The following is a 20,664-nucleotide window of genomic DNA, read 5'->3' on the forward strand; positions in this document are numbered from 1 at the left end:
GAGGGAGGGGGGCCGGGGCCCTCTGGGGGTCCGGTGCTGAGAGGCACCGAGCTCCGACCGCCCCCGGGGGGGTTTGGGACCCTCCGGGGGTCCGGTGCTGAGGGGCGCCGAGCTCCGACCGCCCCCCTCGGGGGGGCCGGGACCCTCCGGGGGTGCTGAGTCCCTCCGGGGGCCTCATGCTGGGGGAGGGGGTTGAGCTCCAGTCAGTCCTGGGGGTGCTGGTCCCGCCGGGGAGGACGCTGAGCCCCCCGCAAGGGTCCCGTCGCGGTGGGTGCTGAGCTCCGGCCACCCCCGAGGACGCCGCTCCCACGTGCGGGGATGTTGATCCCGTCGCGGAGGTCGCATCCTGGGGGTGCCTGAGCTCCGGCCACCCCCCGAGGACGCCGGTCCCACCTGCGGGGATGCTGATCCCGTCGCGGAGGTCGCCTCCTGGGCGTGCTGAGCTCCGGTCGCCCCTCCGAGCTCCGGGGGGTCCCTCGCGCGTGTCCCTTCCCATGGCTGCGGGGATGGGGCTGGCCCTGACCGAAGACACGCGAGAAGGAGCTACGAGACGGGGGTTGGGGGTTAAGCGCGCTTTAAACATATAAAAATAAAGCTCCGTGGGGCGAAACGCAACGTACGTGCTGTGCTTCTGGGATAAGGTCCCCTGGGAAGTGGAAACTTCCACTTAAACCAGAAGAAAATAAGTGGGTGTCCTACATCCTCGGGGACCTGAACATCTGGAGATGATCGTTTTTAGCTCAGAAATGAGCTAATTCATGGGAACGGTAGCATCTGGACTGTAGGGGGACCTGGACAGCATAACGGCGCCCGTCTGACCTTCGCGGCTACAGAAATTTGTCTGGATGGGTGGAAAGGGTCAGGACTGCTCTCCAACCAGTTGGTTGGTTCACCTGCTCCAGCTTTACCTTTAGGCAAGGTCTTAGACCAACTCCCCGCCTCGTCTGTGACTTGGACCTAAATAATTTCTGCAGTGACCTTGAGCAAACGGTTCTTGTTCTTCCTTTGGCAGCATTGCCCTCTGGAAAGTGAGGAGCGCTCATCAGTGCTGCCGGCGGAGGGGCTTACGTAGCGTTTTTGTTAGCTAATTGCTTCTGGGGAGAGAAACGATTCGTTATTTCTGCCAAGTATGGGTGCTGCGATGCRCTTAGACGGCTGCACGGCGGGATGCTCCGCTCGCGTTTTAATTCCRCTTTTTGAAGAGAGGGAAGGAATTATCATCTGCAAATTAGAGGAGACTCTGGATAGAAATAACCGAAGCAGGAGCTGTTTCGTTGCTGCTGGGCCCTGCTAGGACTGCGTGCGACGGCGCCTTGGTGCTTAATTAGGTCGCCACGTGCATCTCCTTAGGGCGTTAATAGGGCCCGAAGAGCGTTGTTTGTTGCATCCTCGTTACCGCTTGTTTCATGTGCTTAATGAGGCGATGCAATTAAATCAGCTGCAACCAGATGATGACCGTGTCAGCGATAACTTTCTGGTTCCCCAGCTGAATGCGTGCAGATCCGGGGCTGTGTCTGCTCGAGCAGCCGGTGCGACGTGGCTGGCCGAGGGCTGGTCAATGCTTGGCCCGTCCGTAAGTCACTGCCCGCCCATGGGAAGGAGGAGATGTGTTTTTAGGGCCTCCTGCAAACATCAAGAAGCCGAGYGTTTGCCTGCTCTGAGATAACGTTAAACTTTGCCGTGTTCCTACAGCTGGCTGGATGGGGTTTTCGGGTGATACAATCAGCTGTCCCAAAAGTTAGGAAGGTGGGAATTGACAGCTTGTAAAAGAGCCTGCTAAAAATAGGGAATGGGATTATATACCTAATCCACGAGACCTTTCTTGGGGCTCTGGAGAAAATGTCCTTTAATCTTCTTTGCTACTTRTAAGGTGGTTTTACCTTCTCTTTAAAGCCTGTTTGCTAATCAGCATTAGTTTTGTTTAACTCTTGTGATGTCCGTCCTTTGCTTTACTAGTTGTATTGCTGCCTTCCAGTTACAATYGAGGGGAAGTTTAGCAGGCGTAGGCTTAGAAATGTTCCACGCCCTAGTGATAAGCTGAGGTTCCTTTGGAGGCCTAAGGACGTAGGTAGTCTCAGATTTGGACGTACTGTTGTTAGACTSAGCCAGCTGGGAAAGCTAGATGTGTTGAACCTCAAGAAGAAACTGTTGCCTTGAGAGATTTTTGAGTTACACCTCCATACATAATAAAAATATGTGTGTGTGTATACATTACTTATATATATGCATCTAAAATATAACCTACAAACCGTTTTGAGAAAAATGTTCATCGAGAGCCTTAGTTAATTAATTGCCATTCTGGCCCCCTGAAATCACATCCTGCACGTCCCCAAGGAGGAAGCATCTCCCATGTGCTTCTTGTTTGACCACCTAACCTTTCTGTAACCCGGCAGGATCCGTGCGATCGTTCATCCTCAGCATGCCAGACTTGGCCATCTGTAAGTCACAGGGGTGACGCTTCGCCCACCCCCAAAACATGAGGTTCTTCATTAAAAAGCGATGTTTTTTTCTGTTTCCAATCAGCTTCAGTCTGCTATGGTTTTGGTGATGTACGGTGATTAGGCTGGAGCCAAAACCATTTTAGGAGTAACTGCAGCAGAGGTGAGAGACCTTCTGTGTTAGATACAGTGTTTGGAGACCAGCTGCTCTCCTGAAAATGCCAAAATCTGAGCAAAGGGAAAAAACCTGAGCTACTGCTCAGAACAGAAATGTGCCTGTAATGTGGCAGCTGCAAGGGGCAGGTTGAGAGTGTGACACAAGTGCTTCACTTGTGGTTTTTGAAGGCTTCACRCTGCCTCTGGGCAGCGGGCTCGTGCCGTGACTCCGCCGTGGAGAGCTGTGTTACCCTTTCGGCGGCTCAAGAGTACGGGAATGAGGAGGGAGAAGCCCTCGGGCGACTTGCTGAGCGAGCCGTAGACAAGGCCGGAGAAATAGCCCTAGGAGATGGGCTGGTGAGTCAAAAGCAGGAACGAAATATTGTTACGACAAGCGTGCCGTGGTGCGGTGCTTATATTTACCCGCTTCTGCGGGTGCTGGGGCGGCGGCGGAGAGGGTGCTCGCTCCTAGATCTGTGCTGTTCGCATGTAGAGGTGGAGATTAACTCATATGTTCATGCTCCCAGACCATCTTCATCCTTTCTCTCCCACCCTGGGCAGCTGCCCCCAAAATCTCTCGCATCCTCGTCTGAGATTAAACCCGTCTGTGCTGTGGCAGAGCTGAGCAGAGGCCAGGGCTTCGCTGCACCGTGCCAGGTGGTGGGCGCCTGCGAAAAGTAGGTGCTGTGACGGCTCTGAGAGAGCTATTTTTGTCCTGCTCTGACACAGATTCCCAATTTACCAGCCGGGTGTTTGCTGTCTGCCACCCACGCGGAGGGCCCAGCCTCTTCATCTGGCAACGGAAATTGGTTTTTCTGTAAATTACGTCTTGTCTTTTTCCTCTCCACCCTGTTTTGGTCTGCAGAGATCTCCAGCAAAGAGAAGAAGGGGTAGTTTTGAAAGGAGGCGAGAGGAAGCATCTGTAAGTCCTTTGGTTTATTTTTAGCCTGTTTCTTGAAGAAGTGAGGCCTGCGTGATTGCAGTGGGAATCGGTGTGTCTTTTCTCGCCTTAGTAATTCTGTGAAAAAATGTAGGTAAAGGAGAGGCCACGTCTTCCCCCAACCTCCCCACAAGCGCTCCTGCAGATGGAAAAACATCATCAGCTCCACCCTTACTAGACATCAGGGAATCCACATCCTCAGGGCACGGATTCCTAGGAAACCGTGCTTTATTTTTTCACCTGCTGTCGGACCTGCTCCCTTCCCTTTCGCAGCCTGCCACCAGCGGTTGCAAATTGGGACCTTGGGGATGTGCAAGGCGGCTGGCAGGCGTCCGCAGCGTTTAACTCGATGTCTTGTTAGCACCGGAGGTGTGACGTTGCTAATATCCTGATGTAGGAAGGGTGAAGGCTGGGTGTTGGGAGACATCCAGCACCTGCCTCAGCTGGGGAGGGTGTTGGCATCTGGTGAAAAAGGGCGATATGACGTTGAGACCTTTTGACACCAGATATTGAGGGAATGACTGTGGATTTTGGAAGGTTTAGCATGCTTGAGGAGAAAATGAAGACATTTAGAAGTGGAAAAGTAGAGCAATAGATCGTGGTTAGCCAGGCTAGGTGCCCGCCAGGGACTTGAGAGACCAGAGTTCAGGTCACTGCTGTGCTGCATCCAGACCTGGTGTCTGACTCCAGGTGTTCCTGGCCACCGGGCACCAGGTTTGGCTCTTCTGGGGTAATGTGGGCTCAGTGTCTTGTGGTAGGGCAGAGCTGTGGTCCATGAACGGCCAGGTGGGCCGAAAGGGCTGACACCAAGGATCTTGAATCCAGTATTGTTCTAGTGTTGAAATATTTTAGTCAAAGTGGGAGAGCTCCATCCGGAGGGATGGAGAGGCGTACACCCTGGAGCGTGCCACCACAGAGGTATTAGAACATGCTGTTTGAAGGCTTGGGTTCACATCTGTTGGGAGAGAAGGAGAAGGAATTTGTTCTGCCACCTTCAGTGTGGGTAAGTGTCTCAATCTTTGACTTGACGTGAAGCTGGAGGCAAGAGCCATGCAAACTCAAGTCCAAAAGAACGCTTTTTAGAGAAGGTGGCTAAAAACAGGTTGAGTGTCTTTCTAGAAGAGTTGTCTTAACCAAACACCAATGTTGGGTGTAATGTGAGTGTAGTAGCTATCTGGCTTGGGTTTTATACCGAATGCACATCGATGTGATTTAAGAGCCCCATCCATACAGACATGCTACGTTTGAGCAGAAGATGGACTAGAGACCTCCYGCGATCCCTTCCAACCTGAATTACCCTGTGGTTTCACCTGGGGAGGTACCAGGGCGGCACACGCTGGCCTTCATCAGCGTGTGAATGGCGTTTGCAGCTTTACCAGTCAGAAGAACAGGGAGTTGGGAGGAAACCACCGGAGAAGATGATTAAAGATCAGCAGACGGTTTTCATTGGCCATCTTAAAATGGAGACTCCGTAATTAAGGCTTTACGCGGCTCGCAAATAGCCCAGCTTTCTGCCCGCTCGCTCGTATTATCAGCCTGTCGCTGCTACGAAGAGCTGGACTTTATATCTTGGTTGGAAGGGTATAAAAGCAAAAGGTAAGAATTTGTTGGAAGTCTGCTGCTCCCAGCCAGCGCTCTCCGGTACCCTCGCCTCTTCCACTACTTCCTTCCCAATGTGCTTTGAGTTGAGTGATGTGATCGTAACTGATTTGGGCTGATTTGAATTCCCCTTTTCCTATCACTGCTTCTTGCTAAAGGGTCAAAGAAATTTTGGGGAAGGAGAGGGAGGAAAACTCTTCTTCCTCTGGCAGTGATCCAGTCATCCTGTCAAGGGCGAAGGGAAGGATAACACAGGTCCRTAAAGGGCTCCCTGGAGGCTTGTTCAACCTTGATGCATTTCTCAGATGATGGAACCAGATCCGGCATTGTGGTAGTACACATATGATGGGACCAATCCTCTGAGGTCCCTGGAGAACGGATGATCCAGCTCGCTGGAGCTGCAGCACCTGAAGGACACCAACGGCAAAAAAAGACAGTTCTCCTTTTGGGTAGTGATTGAACTTGGGAGTTTTTACGCCGATATCCRTGTTAGCTGCTGCTAGAGTCTGCACAGACGAGACTTCATATATTAACGTGCTCTTCTTTAGTACGTGCTTGAATAAGTTCTGATCAGACACATAAAGCATCTGTAGGGAATGGAGGGAAAACTCAAATAATTTGCTAGCTTTAGTGCTGCCTCACAGGCGTCGGCGAGACCGCGGAGCTGTGCAGAAGGGATTTAGGGATAAGGAAGTATCCCACTCATGCCGGCTGAGGTCAGGTAGACGGCGTGGCTGGATTAGCCTGCCGTGCGACCCGTGGCTGCCACTGCTTTGGTAAGAGACTGCAGATGGCTTAAGGCTGTTTAAAATGRTTTGTAAGGTCAGGGTCACATTTCTATGATCTAATTTAAAATGGGGAGGCGTTATACTGTCTGTCTTCTGAACGCTCCTGGGTCAAGACCCCGCTGATGAGGTTAAAATAACACATATCAAGGGGCTTTACTGCTTGCAGAAAGATGGTTGKTTTTTTTTAATAGGAAACTAGACCTGTTTGATTTGTGTCACCTCTTTTTTAAAAGCTGCTGAATTGTTGATGGATGACTGACCCCRGCCATATTCTCTGCACTGAAATACAGGGTTTTCTTCTTTATTCACATGTTAATCATTAACCTTCCTTCCTCCCCAGAGAGGCAAGCACAGGAAAATGTCCATTCTTTTCTTTCTGGGTGAAGAAGCAGCTGCAGAAAGGTCCACGTGACCTGAGGCTGCCTTTCTCCGGGATTAGGACCCTTCTTGCCTGCAACAAGAGACCTCAAGCTGGCGTTAGCGTGGTGAAGCGTGGCCGTGGCCAGCTGGTATTTGTTTCCCAAATCACACCCTTGTTCAGCCTGTCGTTTGCAAGGCTTTTGAGGTTTATTTCCCTTTTACTGTACATCTAAAACAGTCCTTTTCCCTTTGACAGACAACAGTAAGGTCTGCTGTGAGCCTTTTCAGAGCATGCGAGTTGGAAGAGTGGAAACTGTAAGACGAGTCTGTACAACAGACTGGCCCTTGGAGAGGGAAGCGGCTGTGCCATTCGCAGTGGCMACTGGAGTCCAGTTTCCTCTTTCTTCGGGTTATGTGATGCGAGTTTAACTTCAGTCCCTCGAGGACAAGTGCTCATACTGCAGTGATACTCGTCCTTTAATTGTACGAGCCGAAGCTCGTGGTGGGGCAGCTGCCAATGACTGTGGGACCTAGATGCAGAACTTGCCCTTCCCAAGGATGGGTCCCTCAGGTGAGGACTGGGGCCAGGAGCAAAGCAGGGTGAAGCTGTCCTGCTCGTGGCCTCTGGTATCTGCTTTCCAAAATGAGATCTGACTCCTCAGGGCTCCTAGTCCGGCTCTTTCTCAGCAGTACAGAGGTGGCAGCTGCCACGGTCTGCAGAGAGTTTGCTAATTTAATAGCTCTTGGAATTTCTCTGGTATTTTCCGCGCTCCCCGGTTACTCCCCATCGGCTCTAACTTGTGGATTTTGATGAATTCTGATTTGCCTGCAGAAACTTGTATCTGAAGGTAAAGGATAGACACTTCTGTGGGCACAAGGCACCCCTGGAAATCCATAGCTGTGTTTTCTTGTGGGCTGTCTCTTGTTCTAACCGGATTTGTATTTTTCCTGTCTCTCTAGCCATGCAGGGGCCGAGGCCGGTGGTTCTGAGTGGCCCGTCAGGCGCAGGAAAGAGCACTTTGTTAAAGAAATTGTTTAAAGATTACAAGAACGTCTTCGGCTTCAGTGTCTCCCGTGAGTATCTGCGTGTCATTGGTGAAGGGGAGCGCAGGAGGTTGAGGTTGGTAGCCCAGAACCTGATTCGGTAGCAGTATTTGTGCCCTGGATAATCTGCTTCTCTGGCTTATCTGTATCCTAGTCTGCCTGTGGGCTCTTTGGGATGTCTAAATAAGTCAGGCCTTTTTTTAAGACTAGTATTAAGAGGCAACTCCAGGATTTGCCTGGAATGGCACCTTTCAAGGTCTCTGACTCGCCACCTCTCTGAACACAGCTCAAAATGGTGATGAGATTTTTCCGAGTGATTCCTCACTTGGAAAGTAACCAAATCCCAGAGAAGACTCTCTTCAAAAGCCGAGTCTTTCCACCTGCCTGTGGGTGCTGATGAGGATTTTGTTTGCAGGATAGCTCGGGCTCTGGTTAGCATGGTCTCTGATTTAAAATACACATTTTGTTTTGCTCCTTGACCCGACAGCCAGATGGATCTTACAGTTCATCCCATCGCCTACTCACATTCTTGTTCCTGCCACTGCTCTACTGGTTCGTTGACTTTACTTTCTACTTTGATCGCTGAGTGCTGGCCAAGGGTCCTGTTTTTCTACCTGAAATATTTTCTTTTAATATGAAAATAGCCCCCATCTGGCTGACTTGGTCCACTCGCGCCTGCTGCCTTTGCCCAAATGAGGCAGGTTCAGGCTGGTGGGCGAGGGCAGATTCCCCATCCCTGGCAGGTCATGGGAGAGGGGCATGTTCGTGGTGGACTTCAAGCACAGGTTGAGGGATTTGTACGACGGCCACCAGAACTGCCCGGTTTCCAGTGCAGGTTACGTGCTCGTCTCTGCCAGTCAGCTCGTTTTCATTAGCAGAACTCTTTTAAAACGCTCTTCCCTTCCTGCTGACTTTTATAAAATAGCGTGAAGCTCTCTGTGATGTGTTTAAAGAGGTGGTGGGGTGTTAATGACGCATCAGGGTCACCAGGGTTACTGTGCAAACTGTTTTCTCAATAGTAAGTGTAGGAAACTTTTCTGGAGCAGCTCTCCCGTTGCAAAACTAATTTGTTGCCTTTTCTGTGACTGGCAACTTGAGGGTTACCATCAGAGTTTGGGCTGCATTCTCAGCTTATTCACTTGATTTTTCCCTGGGACTCTGGAAGGTGTTTTTAAGTATTTTATCACGATTTTTACTGTCCTAATGCTTTGGATACTGCAAGTGAAATCCTCGCACCGAGATCTGTGAGGTCCAGATTCATTCCACTATGAAAAAGCACATACTGAAATGTGGAAAATTTTAAAGTTACTGGAGACTCAAAAGCCTTAAAAATGTCTTTCCTTTTTTCATGTTTCATCCAATGCTTTTAATTCAACTGAACCTCTTAATGAAGAGCTCACCCCAAACTAAATCTTGTTGCTTCCACAAGGCAGCTTTTTGCTATATATTTTTTCCTAAATCTCCATAGACCACTTAGACCTTGGCAATTAGTGCTTTATAAAAACTAAGAGGTGATGAGAGCCTTGTTGCATTAGGTTAATTCCCACCAATCCTAAAGAAAACAATGAGTGTTGCCTTCCGTGCGGACCATCAGATCTTTTTTGGTTTGCAGATCGTATGCCTAAAATAACACAAGTCTGAATGACTTCCAAAAGGCTTCATGGAATGTCTGATTTATTCAACTGCTTCACCTAGGAGTTTGCCCCTTATTCATTAAATCTGGCTATTTTAAGCACCTAAGTAGGTGCTGCGTGATCTTTCAAAATGAAGATAACTTATTAAAGTAGGGCACTGCTAATTCCCCTGAACCGAGATGGACATCGGAATAATGTGTCTAGGATTACACAGGGAAGCTTGTAGCAGAGCAGAAAACTAAGCCTAGCCTGTTAGGTCCCAAACTGGCCCCTCTCAATTGATTGTTTTCAGATTATCTAGAAATCAAAGGTGTGAATCATGCATGTTGTTGTGTTTTACACTAGTTGATTCCAGAAGCTTTGATCATTTTGAAAGAGGATCAGCCTCCTATGTGAATGGGTTAATCTGCGTGTGGTTTTTATTTCTCTGATGCTATTACTTCCTTTATTTACAAAATTCACAAGGCCGTCTTTTGCTTACAGATACCACGAGGAAGCCAAGACCTGGAGAAGTAAACGGCAAAGGTCAGTGCGTTGCAGTTGGGCCCGTCTCATCAGACGCGACAAATTATAGCTCTGAAAATTTAAGTTTTTATGAGAGAACTGCATGAATGCCCATTTACAGAGACAACAGTCCTACATCTGTGTTTATAGGGGGTATTTCCTTCAGGCAGGAGGCACAGGCATTCAGTAATGATATATTTGAGTTTTATATATATACACCTTTTTTCTTGATCTCAATGGCCATGAGACCATAACTGCTTACTGCTGCTCTGCAGCGTGTGCCGTGCAATAGAGAGAAGATACGAAGAGGGATGGATTTGGCAGAACAGAACCAGAATTTAATGAAGTAGTGAAACGTTAACAGAAGCTGAGCATGTGCTTCCAGTTTTCTTTTTTAGATACCTTCTCTGTGACACATTGACCAGGGTTTTCAAAGTGGGGCTCTCAATTTAAGCTCTCCCGTCCATACCTGAGCTTTGAATGGTTTGGTTTGGTGCCAAGGAACTCTGGTTAGATACACCAAACGTATGGTTCTTTGGGAGACGCAGCTGCTTAATGAGATGCCTTTATCTGCCTTAATAGCCTGTGTGCAGCTGGCTTGCCACTTTTCTTTATTCTGGTCGGTTTGCATGTTTCAGAAAGAAACAAATGAGGTTGGCACTTAATTTCTGAAGGCAATGTTCACTACAGAGCGAGAGGAAGAAATTTGAACCAAAGATAGGGAAACGTTTCTTTTTTATTCATTTGTTTTGATGTTCCCTTTTATCTCCCCCTCTCTCTAGTCTTAATCATAACTGCTTTCAAATAAAGAGTTTTGCTGTAATGTATTCCAAGCTTTGGAGGGTTCCCACCCCACCAGAAAGGGGAAAGGGTGTGAAAAAGGGTGCACAGCAGCATATCTGGCCACATGGAAAGATGCACAGGGGTTCCCAAATGCTTTAAGGGGTGGAGAGGGGATGCTGTACATGGTAATTAGAAGGTAGGTATCTGCGGTCTGCCAGGCTTGTCCAGGGCAGGCTGTTAGGCGCTTCTCCCCTAAGCCCTCGCCTGTGCCATCTTGGCCATGCACTTTACCTTCAAAGCTGTTAATTTCTGGGTGTTTTTCCTGTTTGCCGTATACAGATTACCACTTTGTGACCAGAGAGGAAATGCAGAAAGAAATTGATGCCGGTGAATTCATTGAGCATGCGGAGTTCTCCGGAAATATGTACGGGACGAGGTACGCAACTCGGACGCTGTCGCCACTGAATCCAGTGGGTGAGAGGAGCTGAGATTATGATGGAGGAAGAAATATTTTAACTTAGTGACACTGTTTTCCCCCAAATGCATAGATTCTTGCCTTAAGCTAAGCCTTTCATTTGGGTAGCAGGGACCTGTCAGCTATATTTGGTCATTATTAAGACAGCAAAATTAACTCTTACAAAGAGCTAACTCATTATGATTAATTCTTCATTGCAACATGAGATTCCCTATTGCCTCTAGTGTTTGAGGGCTGCTGAAGGAGTTTGTATACTTAACGCTTTTCTTGCACAGGGGTGATTTTTGCAGACTATTTGCACTCGTTAATAGCTTCCAAGTGCTCTGCAGAGGCTAGTGGGCAAGGTGGACGCTTATTCTCCATTATCCCTGTGTTAACTTGCGGTCTGAATATGATAAATTCAGGAGCGGGTGCTATTGCACGTGTATTGGCTGTGGTAAAACAAGTACGCATGCTTATCTGGAAAAGTAACTGCTTACAAATAGGTGTATTGCCTGGCACCCTTGACCAGGGTTAAAGAGTTGGGTGGGTTTTAAAATAGCATTGCTCTGGGCATTGGAGCTGGTGATCAATAAAACATTTAGCTGCAATGTTAATTAGAAGTCAAATACCTTACATAATTATTGTTAGAAAAGTGTGGCGCTATGGTACAGGACCTGTTAAGGAGGAAAGTTAAGTAAGTTCTAAGATATTTAATCTTTTAAATTAGAGAAAGTTGCCTGAAATGCTTGCATTTCTTAAAGGGCTGAATGTGCTTTTGGGGGATTTTTTTTGGAGACAGCAAATTTGGCTAACTTTCCTCTTCTGAGGTTAGATTCTCTGTGAGGTGTCTCTGCATAAAGCTCCCAAACTGATCGTGCCGTAGGTGCACGTCTGTAAAGGAAAGGTCGGTGACTTCTATCACAGTAACGTCGGTGTTTTAATGTGACACGCGCAGGCATCACTGCTTTTGCTGCAGCTGAGGWCAGTGTCCCGGGGACTGGCCGACATGCTTCCAGTGTCACTGCTCGCCTCTCGGTTTATCTCAAATGCTCGGCACCAAGGAGGAGCCAGGTGCAAGCTCCTTAATCCCTGGGTTCACCCTGCGGAGGATGCGCTTGCTTCCCATCACATGCTCTGCTTAATCCAGACAGCCGCAGTGCGCAGGAGATGGCAGCTCCCTGATGTCTGATACCGGTTGGGTTGGTCGTGGTGCCTTTTCCTCACGGTGGGTGCTGACAAGGCATCTCTCCTCTCGCCAGCTGATTTCGATGGGATTTTTCACGAACTGGCTATTTTAAGTCGTATTTTTTCCATCAAATTTGGGTGAGATCGGCTAATGGAGTCCATTATTAGGAGGAACAGGACACGTGGACAGTACAACTGCACGTGCGTCAGAAAGGCTGCCGGGAAGACCAGAGGGTGCAGGTTTTGCTGACCTTCCTCAGGGCAGACGGGGCTCGAGGAGCCTGCGTTTTTTGTGCATCTTTAAAAACTCGAACAGGAAGGGAGAGGTAGCGCCGGGGAAGCAGCGACAGCAGGGCTTCCTTTTGCCTCCTGGGAGCGCACGGGTGGTTTCGGTGGTTGCACGCTGATCTCATGCTAGCTGCCTTGAACCGTCATCCTGGCCTAGAAAACCTCTGCGGCTCTGTGCGGTGAGACAGGATGCTTGGGGATGATGTTGCTGCAGGTGTTACGCTTGAAATGAGATCAAACYGGGAGCCTTACTGTGGTTTCTGATTGCCTTGTAGTGTTTTCCTGTGGTTGCCCAGACCGAGAGAAGCCTCTAGCTGAATTTCTGCCCCGATTATATAAACCTGGTTAGTGAAACAAAGCTCGGAGCTGAGGCAGGCAAGGATTTTTCCCTTCCTGCTATAACCTCACATCGCCTCCGTACATTATCTGCTTGCTGCTTTCCCCGCTGCATGGCGTGCGTGTCAGTGACGGAGAGAAGCGTGTGCCCCGTTAACGGTGGTAGGTTATATAAACCTAAAAAGATTAAATCTTGGTAGATAAAATGCCCTAATCGCTGCAGATACAAATAATATGCTTGGCTTTGGTTTTGAAGTGCTTTTCTCCCCGGCCTTCGCTTTTGTCTCTGGTCACACGGCCCCCTAGCCTGCAGGTCCATGCTGCCTCTGCTCTGGGCTTGGGGTGGGGAGAGTTCAGGGTGGGAGAAAGAGGCTGGAATTAACTCAGATCGACTCAGCAATAAATGTAAATTTTCAAGCAAAATAAATATTGAAACCATGCAAGCGAAGATTTTCTATTTAAGTGCCTGAGGATGTCTCATAATCAGAGCTGTTTGATAAGATGGAGGAGAGGGTCCCTTACGCTMAGCAGAAAAGTTGAAGCTTTCACCAATGCTTTGCGCTTCCTAAATCCCACCAGCTATTAATAACTAAAAATGGTTGCTTATTTTAAGAGCCCTGAAAGGTCCATGTCTTTGGGATAGTGCCGAGCCCTTTTCACCAAAATCAGGACTTATTTGAAGCTGCCTTTAATTAGGGGCTGAAATCTGAGTGCGGGAGTGGGGCACAGAGAGCTCTTGGCTCTTTGTGGATTGATTGTAGCAGGAGTTGGTTGATACCTGGTGATACCTGATGAAGCTTGTGGCTTTTTCGAGGAGAAACAAGCCAGTTTGGGGAGTTTTTTGTGGATTTGTGGTAGATGATGCTCAGATCTGGGCTCTTATTGCTGCCCTTCTGGGCAAGGTGGTAAATCTCTGGTTGTACATAGCACAGCGATGGTCTCACAGCATCACTCCAGCTTCCTCCTGCTGATTGGGGTTTAAGTGACCTGTGCTGTGGGATCCCAATGCCAGGAAGACAGCTTTTAGCCGTCCCCTTGTTTCTGCGTGACCCCAKCACCACGGCATCTCTGCAGTCGCTAGTCCTTGCCCATTCGCAGTGTGCTTGGGGCCCCCTGGGAGGGCCTGCACCAGCTTCGGGATCTCGAGGCTGCCTGGCTGCTGGATCGCTTTTTCCCACCGTTGGTGTGTAAAGAGCTGTCGCCGGTGTGTTTGTGACCTGACCTGGGTGAGGGGTTCACAGACCTGGCACCACACCAGCTCAGTGCTGCAGAGCTGTTCAAATCCGCTCTCCTATTCTGTTTGCTCAAGGTCTCCAGCTCTTCCTCTTCTCAGTGTTACCCCTGTTCTACCCCTTCCCTCAGGTTGGGGCTCTGGCTGCTCCGTTGCTCAGCTCTTCTTCTTGGGGCTTTTCTGAGCTTGCAGGTTCCACGAAGTCCTTACAGCTTTCCCCAGCTCCTCTCCGTATCCCTCCGAGACATGTTCTGCTCACGCCGCCTCCATCCTTTCCGACTGCATTTGCAGAATGCTGTAGTGAAGCTGCAAGGTCGGTGGATGCCAGACTCTCCGTCTGTGTTGTTGCGTCTTGCTCTTCTCCCACCCCACGAAGAGCAGCGCCTTGGCTGCATGGCACCCATGGGTGCTTCCCCTCTATGTTGGCAAAGGCCTTGCCTTCTCCTGCCAGCTCCAGTCCAGGGTGCTGCTCAGCTAGGGAGCAGCGCTGGAAAGAGCTGAGGGTTTGGCTTGGGGTTGGGGCGAGAGATGGCTGTGGCAGTTCTGAATCCTGCGACTCTCCTCTCCTGGGACGCTGGAGGACATGGCAACACTCGTTTAAGGGAGTCTGTTCTCAGCACATCACTGTGGAAGGCCCTTTCCATCGGCAGGCTAATCCTGCTGGTGCACGTTGGGCGCAGAGATGCTGCGAAAGGTCCAAAGAGGTGCCCTGGGTAAAGGCAGAGAATCCAGATAGTTCAAGGCTAGCTCTAGAGCAGCATTTTCTCTTAAACTCTGCTGCCACTGCGTGGCCTCCTGATTTAGGTCACTCAGAACCTGCAGCAGATCTCCAAGCTCCTCGCAGGCCTTCTCTCCTCACCGTCCATTGTGCTGCAGGGCCTGTCGTGAAGGAGGACTTTGGCCCGGCATGGTGCAAACACAGACTGGAGAGTCCCCTAGCAGGGCTGATACCCACTGGCCRTGCCGGGTACCTTCTCTTGGTGCACCGGAAGAGGGTTGGAGTTGCTGCTTTTCAAGGGAGCGTTGTAGGTATTTGGGGAAAAGCGCAACGCGTGTTATATACAGCCCGTGCTGGGGAAGAGAAACAACCGTCTTTACAGATGTACGAGAGCCATCACTTAAAAAATGTTTTCTTAATCGTGCATCCTGCAAAAGTGGCAGGAGCATTGAAGCATCCTTCAGGAGAGCGTATGAGTATGGAAATTGGTGGACCTCTAAGGAAGGGTTTGAGTGTTTTTGCTCTTTGAGGTTGCTGCTGTAGTTGGTGAAGGCAGGATCTCTGTGGACCGCGTCYGAGCCACGCTGCACATGGGATAGTTGCGTGTTATCTGTTTCCACAACCTTCCTTCCTTAAGGTTTTGCCACTCTTTCTAGCAGCAGGCAGCCCTGCTGCCAGCCCCTCTGTTCTTTCCCAGAGACCCAGAGGACCCTCAAGGAGMGAGAAACCACCGTTAGCCTGAGTGGAGCAAATTTCCTCTTCCCTCCTGCAGCAATGAAGGTGCTTGGAAGCCCCATGAGGCAAAAGGCCCACTGCTGGGGGACATCARACTCGCTCTGCTGTGGCTGGATGCTCTGTCCCTTCTCCTGCTTGGTCTGGGGAATAACCGGCTCCCTCTCTGCCTGTCCCCAGTAAAGGTGCGGTGCAGGCCATTCAGGCCCAGAACCAGATCTGCGTCCTTGACATCGACATCCAAGGCGTGAAGAACATCAAGAGGACAGACCTGAACCCCATCTACATCTCCGTGCAGCCTCCGTCCATAGATGTCTTGGTGAGCGGCTGCCTTCCTTTGCTGTTAGGCAGTTAGAGGTAATCGGCGTTTTGGTCTGAAGCGATGAGGGTTCCCCCCTCGTTGTTTAATGTATATATTTTTAAGGGCTGCAGAACAGGTGGGGGCTCAGTTCTGAGCACACTTGTTACCTCTGCTCGGTGTCTGCCCCATCTACAACTGCAGCCCTTGGCTCCCAGTAAAGCACCTTTCAGTGCCGTGCTTCTTGGATCTTCCCCGTACAGTCTCTTTCCACACCTTGGAGTGCARTCGCCTCTGTCCGGGTGGCAGCTCCGTTAGAGCACGGCCGGCCTTTAAAGTGCTTTACAAAAACATTAGCTGTCCTTTGTAAAGATAAGGCGATTACGTGGCCCCGTATTATAATGATCACGTGTACACAGCGCCTTTGGGAGAAGTGAAATCTCTGCCCAGCTTCAGAGGGGGACGTGGTCCTGGAGATGTGACTTGCTGAAGCCATGCGGCAAGTACGTGGCAGAGACTGAGCCCGCGGCTCCCRGATCCCAGCCGGGGGCCTGGCTTTGCCCTGTTGCTCTCAGCAGATCAGGCAATCTGCGTTTCTTACTGAGTTTGTGCGGGAGGATGCTAGAGTGGAAAGAGATACTGAAAACCCGATGTCCTGAGCCCAAACCCAGCTTGAACGCTGATTCGCTCTGTGACCGTGAACGTGTCCCCTTGCCCTTTGCAGGATGTCATTTCGCATGCCGTGGTGGCTGATGTTGGCCAACGGCTCCTGTGCGGGGGGCAGAGGGCTGTGGCTTTTAAGCTGATGGGGTGGCTGGTGTTTTCTGCACTCGGAATTTGGAACGCACATTTCTTTAATGTATTTGTCATTGGGTTTAGGAAAAAAGACTACGTGACCGACGGACTGAGACGGAAGAAGGCTTACGGAAGCGTTTGACTGCAGCCTGCGTAGATTTAGAACTTAGTAAGTCCAGCGGCCTTGGAGAGATGCGGCTAGGGAGAGGGGGGACGTTGGTGGTTTAGGTGTCGTTTTCTACRTGAAGGTCTGAGCTCTCCTCTCTGAGGAGCGCTGGCAGGGGTTGCGCGTTGGCTAGGCTTGATCTAAGCATGATACTGCATCGTTTCCCATTGCAATTCCCAGCGGACGCTTGGCAGAGCAGCACATTAGCAATAGTTGAAATAACAGTACTAAAATGCCACAGGAACTCAAGTCTTGCGTGAGAGAGAGCGCAGGGAAGAAACGTGTTCCCCTCTAACTCCTCTGTCCTCTTTTCCTTCCCTAGGTAAAGAGCCTGGCCTGTTTGACTTGGTCATTATTAATGATGATCTAGAAAAAGCCTATTCCGAATTGAAGGAAGTGCTCCGGGAGGTGAGTCCTTCAGGACTTTTCTGCCTACCTTGCTCCCTGCGTAAGCCCGACCGCTAGGCTGAGCAGGGCAGGGTCTGTTTGTAAACGGCCGCAGAAATGCAACCACATGCCCGCACTTGATCCAGATCCAGTTTGAATTGCCAGGTGATCCGGTTGTGACCTCGTATGAGTGATCATGGATCAGAGGCCTAAGAGTGGGGAACGGATCCAGTACGATACTGGATTAGGGGCAGTATAAGCACGTGCCACTGGWCAGTGCTGGAGGATTGTGCAATTTTTGAAGTGTCTCTAAGGCAAACCTAGCTGTGTCCCTAAAGGCTCATGCACAGACTGGGCTTGGTGCGGTGGTACTCTGGTTTGTGCTGTGGTAATCATTCGTGGTCTTCAGACCTGTGAAACTAGGCATTGCTCCCTGAGAGTGATTGGCGCTCACTTATTTCCCTGATCTCCTTGCAGGAAATCAAGAAGGCCCAAGAATCCAAGAAGTCCTGAGCTGAACCTGCTTGGACGTTTTAACTTTGCACATCATTCCTGAAGCGCGTCACAGTATTTTATTCCAAGAGACATTCTCTCTAGCCTGATCCCCTTTCGAAGTTATTCTAGAACGTTTCTATTAAAACAAAAGAAAACGAAACCCGGTCACGCTTGTGTTTGTGTTGACCAAGCGCTCGGCGTGTGCTTTCCCGGGTTTGTATCTCAGGTGGATGGTTTGGAAGCAACTGCGCTGCCTCTGCTTCGTCTTCATTCTCCCTCCGGTTCTCGCTTCCTTTTGCGGGTTTGGCTACAGCTTCTCCAGGCATTTTTGATCGTCTCCCATCCTCGGGCTCTGTGGTTATTTTCTGTGTCGCTRTTGCATGGCGGTACGTCAGCACAGCTCGGCCGCTCTAACTGCAGCCCTGGTGAACAGGGGGGTTTGCTTAAAACGCTGAGATTTCAGATGCAGGTAGATTTTTTTTTGGATACTCCTATACCTACAATTTGGAGGAGAGAGTATTTCCTTTCCAAGCGGTGCAGCTTTTTGCAGGGATCCTAAGAGGGATCTGTTTGATTTAGCTGCTGTCCCTCGCACTGGTCTCTGGCTGAGACGTGGGAGCATTTTGCCTGACTGGTGTTTGGAGGATGACTTGCACTTAGCTTCCCTGGCTTTCTTCAGCCTTAACCCCGATGCCTTCATATCCTGAGCCCTTCAGTCCCTCCAGCGGGTTGTATCCTGAGCCTTGGTTACTCACCGACCTAGGATGCTTAAAACATCCGTCAGTCCCAAGTGTGGGAGAGAGACGAGCAATGTCTCATCTGGTATCTTCTGCGCTCGCAGGTGGATTAACCTGTTTCTGAGCTGTAGGGAAGCAACAGTTGCTGCCAGCGTGCGTGCTGTGTAGCTGCTGTGTCCTTGAGAAGTTCACAGGCTCAGTTGTCCCAGAGCATGTTGCTCTGGAGGGTGGAGGTGGTTTGGGTTTGCGTGATCCTCTAGAAATGGCGAATCCTGCCGAGCTGGATCCCACAGGCAGTCGCTTCCACCTGTCCCCCTCCAAACTGAACCCAAGTGGAGCTTGCATCATGCAGACCCCATGGAGTGCCCAACGGTGCCCCTTTTCCCACTGAAAGCACGTCTTACCAGGACAGCGTAGTACCTTATACTCATTTCTCTTGGGTTTTATTCACTTCATAATCCCTCTCTCCAGTTTACCCAGCTGCAGATCTCGGTTCGGATCACCTCCCAGTTTACTAAACTCCATCCTCCACACAGCTATGGACAACAGCAGAGGAGAACCAGACCTTGGTCAAGTGATGGACCGTGGTTTTCCGAACCGGGCGTTTCAGCTGGCTTTTGAGGGACACGTCTGCAATGTAGAAACATCCCCTCTAGATGGCGRAAACGGCAGCAGGAAAACGCGCGGGGACTGAGCTACGAAACAGAAAAACGCGGAGGTGCCCGTCACGCGCTCGCCTCAGTCCAGTGGTCTCCGGGCAGCGAGCGAGCGGGACTTGCTGAGCTGTTGCCAGATGGAAATGCGCAGAAGGTACGTGCTCAGCTGTCCTGCAAACGCCGTGCTTGCACGCTTCCCCTGGGCTCCCAGAACGGCGCGACTCCCGGCCCTGGATCTAGCCCTCTGGTGTCCCTCCAGGACTGGTAAGTGCTACCCGAGAACGGGCAGGGACAGCTCTGTAGCGTTATAGCAACACGGTGCAGCAGCTCCGGAAGAGAGCGCTGCCAACGCTGGAAAAAAGGTCATTTAGATCACCACGAACACCGCGTTCAGGTCTTAACCCCTGCTCCCCGCTACCCTGTTGATCATGGATATGGAAATCCAAAATAACCCGGCCTGTATCGGGTGACCTGCTTTTAGGGGCTGCTCCTGTGCCTGACGGAGCGCGGCAGCGAACGCCTCCCTGCCTCATGCTAACGCAAGGTGTCAGGACGGCGATGCGTGAAGGAAGCACCGGGAGGGGCTCGCTTGATCCGCGCAGATCGCCGGGCCGATGACGCAGCTTTGCTCGCTCGAGCGAAGCAGCCCCAGCTGCCGGAGCCTGGGCGATGCGTTCAGCACCGCAGGATTTTTGAGCGCACTCTTTGCAGGCTCTAAGCTCCCGTTCGGGCAGGCGGACAACACGGGGCGTCCTCTCCAGGAGCAAAGCGATGCTTGTGCTGTTTTCTCCTTGTCCTCATCACCCGCTGCCAAGAGACGCAGGGGGACGAGTGAGCAGCAGGAAGAGGGGTCAGAGGGTTTGGGTGCTTGGACGACTGTTTGGGGGAACATCCACGGAGAGAGGATCTGAGAAGGAAGTGTCAAAGAGGGGTGGCGGAGGCGGTGAGTTTTCGGCCGTAGGGATTAGGAAGGCAGGGACGCCTCCGGGGACGGTGGCTCCCAGGACGCGAAGCCCCGCGGCGGAAGGCTGGAAGCGATCGCTTCCCCCACGGCTGCGTGTCCCGCCTCTCCTCGACGTCTCTCCAGTTTTGCCCTGGAGACACCTAAGCCTTTTTCCAAACCAGTCCTGCAAGAACGGCTCCAGGGCAGGCGAGGCTGAGGTTTATTAACCAGGAGCCGATGATACCGAGGACATCGTGGAGCCTTTCCTGCCCAGCTGCCTCTTTTCCTCCTGTCCCGAGTGACTGCAGGCTCGAGGAGACCCCCTGGCACCACGACCACGGTGGCAGGGGCTTGGCCAGCTCCCAGGTCCTCGGATGTTGCTCTGCCAGGTGCTGGCTGCTCCTCTCGCTCTGAAATGGGGGTAAATAATCAATCCGTCCCAATCTGTATATGGATTTTGAGCATATAGTGCCAAATCGGCAAGTTGTGGGACTGTGGGTGTGTTTGAACCGAAAGGTTGGGCCCTTTGCTGCAAATCTAAGCTCATTTTGACAGGGAAAGCAGCTCACCAGGGATGGTATTGGAGCAGCAGCTCCCGGTGCTCGATGCCGGGCTGGAGAAGGGGATATGGGGGACAGAAGGGAGGCAGCAGGTTTCAGCTGCTCTGCCCTTCGATCAGACCGCGGCTAGTGATTTTTTTTTATGAGGCAAAACAGCGTTTTTCCACAGCGTAAGCGCATCGGCTGCTCTCGAGGGAAGGCAGGTCTCCTCCGGATGCGTCGCCGCTTTTCAGCAGGTCTTTGCTGCCGCGTAGCGTGTTCTCGGCGCGACGCGGCGTCGAAAGGCTTCCACGTTAGGCAGCATCTCGTGCGCAAAATCACAAAGCGCGGCTTAAACTCGYGTCCTTCTCGGGAARGGCGTGCGGGAGTTGAGCCCCGTGSTGCTGCGTTACCCGGACCGGTTCTCCCGTTTCGTACCCGGGAGGATTTTCCAG

At 50.9% G+C, this 20,664-nt stretch overlaps 1 protein-coding gene across 2 annotated transcripts; it reads left to right on the plus strand.

The window, feature by feature from the left end:
• The first annotated feature begins 2,910 nt into the window (after positions 1 to 2,910).
• GUK1 (guanylate kinase 1) lies at positions 2,911 to 17,494 on the plus strand. 2 transcript variants are annotated; one of them, XM_026089792.1, is made up of 9 exons: positions 2,911 to 5,130; positions 6,538 to 6,852; positions 7,242 to 7,355; positions 9,443 to 9,484; positions 10,586 to 10,682; positions 15,374 to 15,512; positions 16,371 to 16,455; positions 16,775 to 16,860; positions 17,317 to 17,494. In XM_026089792.1, the coding sequence occupies exons 2-9, from the start codon at positions 6,816 to 6,818 to the stop codon at positions 17,350 to 17,352; spliced, it is 636 nt and encodes a 211-aa protein (XP_025945577.1). In that variant the 5' UTR covers positions 2,911 to 5,130; positions 6,538 to 6,815; the 3' UTR covers positions 17,353 to 17,494. The 2 variants fall into 2 exon arrangements, with proteins under 2 accessions (XP_025945577.1, XP_025945576.1); XM_026089791.1 differs by lacking the exon at positions 2,911 to 5,130 and adding an exon at positions 5,170 to 6,430.
• Positions 17,495 to 20,664: the final 3,170 nt, after the last annotated feature.

This window comes from Apteryx rowi, unplaced genomic scaffold, assembly GCF_003343035.1.
Source record: "Apteryx rowi isolate R43461 unplaced genomic scaffold, aptRow1 scaffold_83, whole genome shotgun sequence".
NCBI lineage: Eukaryota > Metazoa > Chordata > Aves > Apterygiformes > Apterygidae > Apteryx > Apteryx rowi.

Coding starts and splice junctions, on each gene's coding strand:
- GUK1 (XM_026089792.1), top strand. CDS start 6,816: ATGCAGAACTTGCCCTTCCCAAGGATGGGTCCCTCAG. Junction 10,683..15,373: donor GGAAATATGTACGGGACGAG/GTACGCAACTCG, acceptor GCCTGTCCCCAG/TAAAGGTGCGGTGCAGGCCA. Junction 16,456..16,774: donor CTGCGTAGATTTAGAACTTA/GTAAGTCCAGCG, acceptor TTCCTTCCCTAG/GTAAAGAGCCTGGCCTGTTT.